The 10,021-nt window shown below is 48.4% G+C and overlaps 1 protein-coding gene across 9 annotated transcripts in view; it reads left to right on the top strand.

The window, feature by feature from the left end:
- Positions 1–809: 809 nt before the first annotated feature.
- EPHA4 (EPH receptor A4) overlaps positions 810–10,021 on the top strand; it is a 132,949-nt gene continuing 123,737 nt past the window's right edge. For 4 of the 9 annotated variants that reach the window (XM_064152767.1, XM_064152766.1, XM_064152769.1 and 1 more), the window contains exons 1-3: positions 859–998; positions 1,864–1,931; positions 6,151–6,814. In XM_064152767.1, coding sequence (XP_064008837.1) covers positions 908–998; positions 1,864–1,931; positions 6,151–6,814 — 823 coding nt within the window. In that variant the 5' untranslated portion in view covers positions 859–907. Of the gene's footprint in view, positions 999–1,863; positions 1,932–6,150; positions 6,815–10,021 lie in introns of all 9 variants that reach the window. The other 5 variants (XM_064152763.1, XM_064152762.1, XM_064152761.1 and 2 more) reach the window with 4 other exon arrangements.

The raw sequence follows: 10,021 nt of genomic DNA, 5'->3' as shown, positions 1-10,021 counted from the left end.
GCGGCACCGATTACGACAGCGCCTAGCCGGAGCCCGCAAGCCGCGGGCAGGCGGAGCTTTAGGGGGTCGGATCCGGGAGTCGGTCACGCCCGGGTTCCCTCCTCGCGGTACCGGAGAAACCATGCCAAAGATAGCGTTCACCTGACGAACCGATAACTGAGCGGACTTTGAAACCTGAGAAAACCAATAGCGGTGTTATTCGCCCCAAAGTATTGCCGGTTTGCGTGTTCGCGGTAAACCACTGTTGCCGTGACCGGGGGAGCTCCGCCGGGCCTTACTGTGCGTTCGCCCGAGAGAAACACCGGGAACACCGTCTCCGCCGGTGACCACTGAAGATCACCTCCGCCACTCAGCCCCCACCCCTCTCGTCTCCGGGCCAGCGGGCACCAAGGCGACCTCGCCGCCTCGCCAGGTGGCGCTGTTGCTCAACGCTGGAGCCACGACTGACGGGGCGGGGCAGGGCGGGGCTAGGCTCCCGGGAGCCGCCCAAGCTCGGGAAGGGCGAAGTCCGCCTGCCGGTGCTCCCCCCCGCAGCAGCGGGGCAGAGCCGGAGGGCTGCTCCCAGCTTTTGGGTCTTTTTCTGCCTTTTTTTTTTTTTTTCCCTTTCGGACGCTGTCAGCTTTAAAGCTCCCCCCTGAGCGCCCTCTTCCCGGCGGGTGGCTCCTCCGCCCGGCAGGACGGCGGCGGCCCGCTGCAGTGCATCCCCCAGGCCCCCACCGCCGCCCGGCGCTGCTCCGGCCGGCAGGGCGGGACAGGGGCGCGGCGCAGGGCGCGGGGAGGGCGGCGATTGGCGGCGCGCGGTGACGGGCAGCGCGGCCCCGCCCCCCCCGGCAATGTCTATCGGCGCCGCGCGCCCATGCAGGCAGTTATTCCACTGGGATAGAGCGGCCGGAGCGGCGGCGGCGGCATGGCCGGGGTCCCGTTCTGCGCCCTCCTCCCGCTCCTCGTCGGCGTCTGCGGGGCCGTCACCGGTTCCCGGGTCTATCCCGCCAACGAAGGTGAGGCGCGTCCCGCCGCCGGGCTCCGCGTTCCCTCGGCCGAGCAGGAAAAGTTCGGTGCGCCCCAGGCGAGCGACGGTCCTCTCGCCGCCTCGCTTCTCCGCACTCAGCTGGGGCTGCGCTGTACCGGACGGCGGCTGGGCGCTCGCAGCCTCTGGCCTGCCCTGCCTGCGCAATGGGGTCCCGCTCCACGGCGGCACAGGTGTCGCGGGGCGCCGCGGTCCCCACCTGTCCCTGGTGTCCGGGACGGGCCAAGCAGCGCTGTACCGAGGAGCGCGGTTCATTAAACTGGTTCTCCCGGGAGCTGCGCGCCGTTCCCCGGGGCCGTGCGGCAGTCGCGCTGCGGGACGGTTCGGCGGTGGCTCCGCGGGGGATACCCGCGTTGCAGCCGCGAGGGCAGGAAAAGCCAACTCCGTTGAGGAGCTTCTCCCGGTGCCCGGCCGGACTCCCAAGATGCCGATAAGTGATGGCTTTCCGCTCCTCCGTCGCGTCTGTACCGTCCGGCGGCATTGTCGGTGTCCCGGGCTCTGCCCTGCGGAGGGCACCGATCCTGGCCAGCGACATGCTGCCGCCGCCGCTCTCTTTGAGCGGGCCCCTTCGGTACCCAGCCCGAAATGTGCCCGGGAGGTTCACCGCTTCTTTCGCGCCCTGAGAGCGGCTCGAACTCTGCGAGGAGCGAAGGTTCAGTTCTCCAGCTCGAATCCAGAGTTTCATGTTGTTTCGGGTCGGAAATAACATTTCGTTTCGAGTTGAGCATGGGTGCCATCGAGCTCCACGCATATGGAAACGCTCAGGTGAGCGGTGTAGTTTAATACTGCCTTTGGCAGCTGGAATTTAATCTCTTTTTATTTGTCCCTTTCTGCAGTTACCTTGCTGGATTCCAGATCAGTTCAGGGAGAACTGGGGTGGATAGCGAGTCCCCTAGAAGGAGGGGTAAGTTTTTACCGCTATCTGATCAAAAGGGTAAAGGGGGTGATTAGTAATTTTCAGAGAGTCCTAATGGCTCGATTATTGTTGATTGTGCCGAGGAGGTCAGATTTCTTCCCTGGCTTACCGGGTGAATTACTCTTTGTTGGAGAAACTCTATACTCCCATCGGATAGCTCTATCGTGGAAGAAGTGGAAACCAAAAGGGCAGAAAAGAGGTTTCAGGATTAGGAGATTGGTGGAGGCACGGATTTGGATGCCTATTTAAAACTGAAATGCCGACGAGAAATGTAATCTGGCGACTGAACTGGCATTCTTGACTGCAATTGTCGTATCTGTGGGCCGGGAGATGTTTGGGCAATTGCTGCTCTATTTCTGGATGGAAGGACTAGACTTTTTCGTGAGGTGAGACAGTTTTAATACTTCAGGCTGTTAACATCATCTGAGCGCAGACTGAAGCACTCGCTGCTTAACAGTGATTCCTCGGCAAGTCTTTTCTTGTACTACTGGAAGAGAATTGTAAGAGAAGAGTGTTTGAATTCACTGATAATGGTGTGATGACATTGATTTTCATGTATCCATTGGTGGGGCTTAGAGACCCTTTGTTTAGTAAGCTGCAAGCTAGGTAGCGCTACTAATTTAGCTTTACATTTGTTAATGGGCACCTTGCTATCCCCTCCGTGCCCCATCCTCCAGTGTGCCCAGGGCCTTTGTGGACAACTCCCAAGTGCTGCGCTTCTGAGTTGGTGGAGGCTGTATTTCTTGGGATCTCTTGGGGCTTTCCTTTTTTATTTTTCATAAGCAATTAGGAAGCCTTTTACTTTCTTGAAGTGAACAATGTAAGAAAAATGCTAGCAGTGCACCCTAAAAACTCATATACACATAAAAACTCACCTCCATCTTTTTAATAGTAAATAAGCAAGTTGTTATGTTTGACCCAAGTCAAACTGAAAAAAATAAAAGATGAGGACCTGGGCACAACAAAGCACTGAATTCATCAGAAAACCTCCAAATTCACTTTTTAATGTGTTCCCACTTGGAATGAGGAGGAGCAGAGCTAAGGAACCAGCAGCGAGTGGAAGGAATCTGAGGTTGCGCTGGCTGGTGATGCATTATGCATAAGATGTGAATAACCTTAACATGGGAGAATGGGGGATTGTTTTGCTCTCCCATTGTTGGTCTGGGTGAACTTGGCTACAGCCCTGGCTTATGCATGCTGGGCTGTCCCCAGAACTCGGGTTTTCCGAGTGGGACAGTGATTGGCAGGCTTCTGGCAGCGTGTGTCCACTGCTGATTGCAGCAATTGCCCTCAGCTTTTGACAGGGTGGAAAGGTACAGCTCTATCTGGGTGAAAATTTGGCTTCGTAATCCCATCCCTTGGAAAGGTCAGTTAGTGAGATGAGGTCTTTCGTTTGGCTTTCTAAGGGATATCTACACTGTGTAATAAAACAGAACTTGAAATATAAGTCAGTGGTAGAATTGATGCTCAGAGGATGGCTGTATAATTATTTATGGCTGTTGGAGCCCCCTTTTCCCCCTGTGTTCTCTGCAAGTACCATGAGAGCTTGAGAAGGAAATGTGTGCTCTTATTGTGGACGTGACTCGTTTCACCAAGCCCACATATGTGTGTTCTATTTTTAAGCCCACTAGTGAAAAATTTAAGAGTACATGCTCTGTTTCTGAGACACAGTGCTTGGAAAGCATTTCTTTCAACTTCATATGCTGCAGATTTATTTGAAGCAGCAGAAATAAACTCCTCTCGCTTCCTGGGAAGGTTCTGTCCTTCAATGCTGTTGTTTTTTCTTTAACTGGATTATTATCTGTTAAAAAAAGTATTTTTCCATTTCTATAACACAGCATGAGGAGGACTGAAGATAAACACAGTCAATTAGCGGTGACTAGCAGTAATCAAATCCATAGTAGCCCTGGAGGAATTAATGAATTGCATTATAAATGTAATTAATGGTTTATGGTAGCATTTCACAGTTGAAAAGCAGGTTTTGTGCCCAGAATGTTTTACTCTGTGTCATTACACTGTGGGAAGAGTTGAGTTCTACAAGTTGATCTCAGCTTGAAAGTGGAAAGATTCGACCACATACATGGAGCTACAAACCAGGAGTAGCTGGACATCGGGGCTGTAGTTGTTTTTAGGTCTGCCAGTAAGACAGACCTAGGTGTGTTCTGTGTGTGTGTCCATGGGATAACACCCAGCTGTAGGTATTGGTGGGTTGAGAACCTGATCCAAGCTCAGTGATTTTGGTCACAGTCAGGCCGTTGACCTCGGAGCTCTCCTTATTGAATCCTCCAGCAGCATCCTCCATTGTCTGAGTGCACTAAAGGAAATCCCATCAACAAGTATTATTTCCCCTTGCCTCTTCCTTTCTCTTGCAGCACACAATGCAGGTAGCGTAGACAGCCTGAAGATAAGCTGAATGGAAAGTGATGGATCTTAAAGGCAATATTGTAACAGTAAACTAGCTCTGTGGCAGCTTTAAATTAAACAGCTGTCTCCTTCCTAACACCATGTTACTCTTTACATTGATAGATGACTTTTTAAGATGTATTTTTTCCTCCTCTTGTGCAAAGGAGTGATGTGCTGGGTATTGATTTTTCTTTCTTTTTTTTTTCCCTCCCTGCTCTTTCATTTTAATTTGCAGTTATCTCTAGGCAGCAAATAAAATATTATTCTTTCTGCTCCTAGTGACTCATGGTGCTAACTACTGTCATTCTATAAACGGATTCAGCCAAGCTTGAGTCTTTTTAAGTAAAAATCACTTGCATAAGAGTAGTCCTTGCAAGAAGAATGCAGGATCTTATACAAGAAGCCCCTTCACATTAAGAAGGCTTCTGTTTCTCAAAGCCACAGCATCAGTAGTTCTGAAAGGCACTTGTGGGAAGTCTCTTTCAAGTGACTGCTGTTTTCAAGGATAATTTTGTATTGCCTGCAGACCCAGGCAGTGTATCATTGTCCTTATTTTTAAAGGAGAATTTTTCTGATCCTGAAGCACTGTGTTTTCTTTTCATTCACCTCAAAGATAACTTGCCTTAGGAGAGCACTGTGAAACATTCTTCTGCCTGTGATAAACCTTAAAATGATTTTTTGGGGGGTTTTGTTTTAAACTGTTGTGCTTATGTGTGCTTTCTTTTTCTAAGCTCATCACATGGGATTGCTGAATTAGGTCTCTTGTTTTCATACCTTCTTTAGCCTGCATGTATTATTTCATAATTATACAGCCTGTTGGTTTGGCACTTTTGAAGGAGTCTGAACTGGGTTTGAGGAGTTGTAAGAGGCTTTTAGAGCCTTGATCTTTCAGCACTCGCCTATTCTGCTGATCTTTTTGAGGTTTGGGGAATATGAATTCAGCTATTTTCTGATGCTTCCTCTAAGACAAGATGTGTAATACTCCTCTTTCCCACCTTCCCACTGATAAGAAATTTTGTTTGGATAGCAGGGTTATGGCAATGTTGGTGGTAGACTGCTCCATCTCCATGTGCCACGTGAGTCAAGAATCCAAGTCTCTATAGGCAGCTATGCCTGCCCAGATCCAAAGTAAAGACTATTTGCAGAGTGTCTGGGATTTTGCCAGCCCAGCAAAGTAGCTGACAGGGTGCCTTAAGAGTATAAAATTCATAGTAGCAATGCCAGAAACCTGGATGTTGCTCTCTGCTCCATGCTATTTGTGTGACTAAGCCTTGGGTTCTCACTGGTATTTCCACTTGAAATCACGGAGTTGTTTTGGTTGGGAGAGACTTTATGTTCATGAGTCCAACTGTTAATTCAGCACTGCCAGGCCAGAGGTGGGGTCTGTGTGTAACTTGCCTTATCTGCCATGGAGAAATGCCACAGATTTGGTGCTGTACTGTGAGTCCAAAGTGTTGACTGGAGCCCAGATCTCAACAGGGTTCAGTGGACCGTAGTGCAAATAAGCACGTTCGGTCAATGCAGCAATTGTGGATTGGTTCAGAGTGCCTTCAAAGCACGTTCTTGCTCCTTGAGGTGTTGCCTGATTTGAAGTTTGCTTCTCCTGAAGAGATTCTTCTTTCAGTGTCTGCATAGTTGAGGTCTTGGCTATGGCTTGGTCTTGCTGGACTGGTGGGTGGTGTTTGTTTGTTGTCCTGTAATGTTTAAAATGGTTTCCACGTTAGCTGTGGGAATGCAGGTCGTTTGCTCTGAAGCTCCATTGTTCCTTTTGATCCTGATGTGCTTTCCCTTTCCCTCTCGGCAGTGGGAGGAAGTAAGCATTATGGATGAGAAGAACACTCCGATCCGCACCTATCAAGTCTGCAATGTGATGGAGCCCAGTCAGAACAACTGGTTACGAACTGATTGGATTCCCCGTGAGGGGGCTCAGAGGGTCTATATTGAGATCAAGTTCACACTAAGAGACTGCAACAGCCTGCCGGGTGTCATGGGAACTTGCAAGGAGACTTTCAACCTTTATTACTACGAATCAAACAACGATAAGGAGCGTTTTATCCGAGAGAGCCAGTTTGCCAAGATTGACACCATTGCTGCCGATGAGAGCTTCACCCAGGTGGACATTGGTGACAGGATCATGAAGCTGAACACGGAGATTAGAGATGTGGGGCCACTCAGCAAGAAGGGGTTTTACTTGGCTTTTCAGGACGTTGGTGCCTGCATCGCTTTGGTGTCTGTCCGTGTCTTCTACAAGAAGTGCCCGCTGACGGTACGAAACCTGGCACAGTTTCCTGACACCATTACTGGGGCTGATACCTCCTCTCTAGTGGAGGTTCGTGGCTCCTGCGTCAACAACTCTGAAGAGAAGGATGTGCCAAAAATGTACTGTGGGGCAGATGGCGAGTGGCTGGTGCCCATTGGCAACTGTCTGTGCAACGCTGGCTACGAAGAGCGCAATGGAGAATGCCAAGGTAGGATAAGCCATATTGTTCTCTTTGTTAGGGCTTAGTTGAATGTGTAATTGAATCGGCAATGAGAGTTAATGGAGTAAAGCCAGTGATTAGCAGCCCCTTTGGGATGTGGTGGGACAGAGGGGCTTAATGAAGTCCAAGGGATCCAGGTGGCAGGACTAAGAGTTATCTAATGCTGATGCCATGATGGGCAGAAGGCAAAACACGTTTTCTAGCAGGCACCTAAATTTGAATTGGCTTGCGGTCATATCCAAAATGGGAACGGCTGTGAAACAGTGCAGTCAGAGACAGCCTTGTCACGTTTTAGCTGAAGTGAATTTTTGTTAAGCACAGGAAATTCTGGTGAAGCCTCTTTTGGATAATGCAGTGGGGAGGGGGGAGCTGAAGTTTTTCCTGGATTGCTTTCCCACTTTGGGAAGGGGAAGTCTTTGCTGTTTTACTTGTTGCAAATTTTTAGTGCTAAACACTCTTTGATATTTGACACTGCTGCCTTTGTTAAATATTTTCATTTCTCAGAGGGTCTCTATTGTCAGTTTAATAATAGAGGTGCTAGGATACTCTTAGAAATGCTAAAAAGTCTCCACCCCACCCTCCCACACACACCATCCTGTGTGCCATGGAATTAGGGATTAAAGTTCCTATAAAGGAGCGATTATCCTGAAAAGAAAAAGCCTTAATACTACGTTCTCTTCACCTCCCCTTTCTGGAAAAAAAGAAGTTGTAAAAGGTTAGGGAAGGGAGTTTATAAATAAAACATCTTTGGCCTCAGCTTCTAAACTCTTGCTCATGTAGACTTAAATTAAGATCAAACTTAAATGGATTCTTGCACAGGTCAGCGGGCTTGATTTTGATGGGTGCTGATGCAGTTGAAGGTATTTGACTCCTTCAGTGGGTTTGGAACTATGGTTTGATTCTTTGGAAGCAGACAATTTTGTTTCATGTTTTCCTTGTGTATTTTCCACTAGGTTGTGTGGGTTTTTTTCATCTTGAGACTGAGAACTCGCTGAACAAGTAACTGTCTGCTTTTGTGCTAGACTCAGTAGTGTCTCTTGGATGCCCTCAATTTTTTTTAAATGATAATTTACTGCTAATATGAATTGCATTATTATGCATGGAAATTAAGTTTTAGCGGGAAAGAACTGCTAAGTATGAACCTGACCCCCAGTTTCTAGTGCTTTTGCTGCATGGAAAAAGCTTAAGCGTGCTGTATTGGCACCAAACTACCCAAGGCTGTAGGGAGTACTGAAAGACAAGCAGCATGATGACAGGGATGCCTGTCTGAGATAAATGATTCTTGTTTTTTTGGAACCTCCTGAGATGGAGACTTGAAAGACCTGTGAGTTGTTCAGCATATGAAGCTGGCTGTGGTGCTGGCTGGGTACTGCTGGGGAGATACTGTTGCTGCCTAATACCTCCAACTCCTAGGCAAAGCTTCTTGACACCTTTACAGGGTTATGAGAGGAGGAAATGAATGAGGTGGGGGGGAAGCATTGTGGTTTATTGCAGAGAGATTATTCTGCCTTCTAAAGGCCTATTAGGTCAGTTCTGGGTTGCTCTGATTGACACAGATCTACTGTTTTTCAGCATCAGTGGCCCAGACATGATGAGCTAATTGCCTAACAAATCCTGTCTTGTTCAGCAAAAGCTCTTAAGGTTTTGCTGGTGGGCAGTGGAGGCAGTGGGCTGCTCTCCTAATGTATTTCTGTGGTGTTGGACTAGACCTTGAGGCTGAATGTCAGCTTGCATACCAGCTCTCAGTTGTACCCGGGGAGGCTTGGGCTCAGGATGCCCAATTCTGTTTCCCAAGTCAAGAGAAGATGAGATGATGCTGCATTTCCAGAGGAGATGGAACTGCTCTGTCTCTTGAGCTGCTGAGAGTGAAGCTGGGTTGTACCTGTCGTTTTGAGGATTTGAGCCAGCATGTGATTTAAAAGCGTTAATCCCATTTCATCAGTGGTTGGCTGTGGTTTCCTTCTCTCCATTTGCTATTCTCCATCCAGAACAGTGTGCTGGGAAGCTCCTCTTCATGGATTCATCAAGTTTAACTGAACTCTGCAGCTTGCCCTTTGGTTTCCAGTGAGGCCGTCAGAGCAATTTGGCCTTTGACATGGCTGAATGAGGTTTCCCCTTTTCTTTCTCCTCTTCACTTCATAGTTCAGCAAATGTTCCGCTCCAGCAGGTTTTCAGAGGGAATGAGGAGGATGAAGTGAGGAGGATTCCTGTGGTTTTGGCATAGAGGATTTGGAGACAGGGGGAGAGACCGAGTTGGGAAAGGCCTTAAAAGGGTGCTGGGCTTGGACTGGAGCTGGTGAACAGTTTCCACCTCAATTGTTTTTCAATAGGTTGACTGTGGCAGGACAAATACAAGGAGAGGTCAGAGGTTGTCTGCTTCCTCATCCATCTTCCCTTGTGATCTTAGGGTCAGAGTTAGGATTGATTAAGATCTTAAATGTTTGACAAAAGCTCAGTAGGCAGGAATAGTTGAGGCCAGTGGACCAGTGGATCGAGGCTTTGCACTTGTTGGGAGATGTCAGAGCTCCCTGTCCTTTCCTGGGACCTGCTTGCTGCCAGGCAGTGCTGGGACAGAGCAGCTGTTGCTTGGCTTGTGCTAAAACCTGCATCGAGTTTTCTCAGCCTTCTGATTTTTAAACAATACATTTTCCTTGAGCTGCTTTTGCTTAATTTCTGATGTATGTAGGAAGCCTGATGGGAAGCCACTTCACGTCTAAAGTGGTTCCTGTAGTGGAAGTTAATGACTCCCTGACCTTGAGCAGGATTGTGGAAGTGTTCAAATATGGTGACAGAAACTGTCCTCTACTATTTTTTTTCCTGGCTGACTTTATTGATTGGCATATTGAACATCTCTGTGTGTGTGTGTCTATACATGCAAAAATCCAGGGCAGGAAGAGAAAGGAGCCAAGAATTTAATCCAGATTTAATAGGGAAACTTCATAGAACTGGTTCCACAAACTTGGTCCTAATCAGTGGAAATATTAGGTGAGCACTGATTCTTTGTAGCTGTGAATTGGTGCTAAAAAACCACTACTTGCTGTTGCTTCTTCCCCCTGTATTACTCTTTATTCTCCCCTGAACTCCCTGTCTTAATGGTTGTCTGTTTAGGAGAGCATAAAGGTGGAATAGTGTTGGTGGAACACGTGCTACTAGTTGGGATACTCATCTCAAGGTGAAGGTAATTAGTGCTTTAGG

This window comes from Pogoniulus pusillus, chromosome 13 (assembly GCF_015220805.1).
Source record: "Pogoniulus pusillus isolate bPogPus1 chromosome 13, bPogPus1.pri, whole genome shotgun sequence".
NCBI lineage: Eukaryota > Metazoa > Chordata > Aves > Piciformes > Lybiidae > Pogoniulus > Pogoniulus pusillus.
This window is presented reverse-complemented; position numbering and strand designations above follow the sequence as displayed.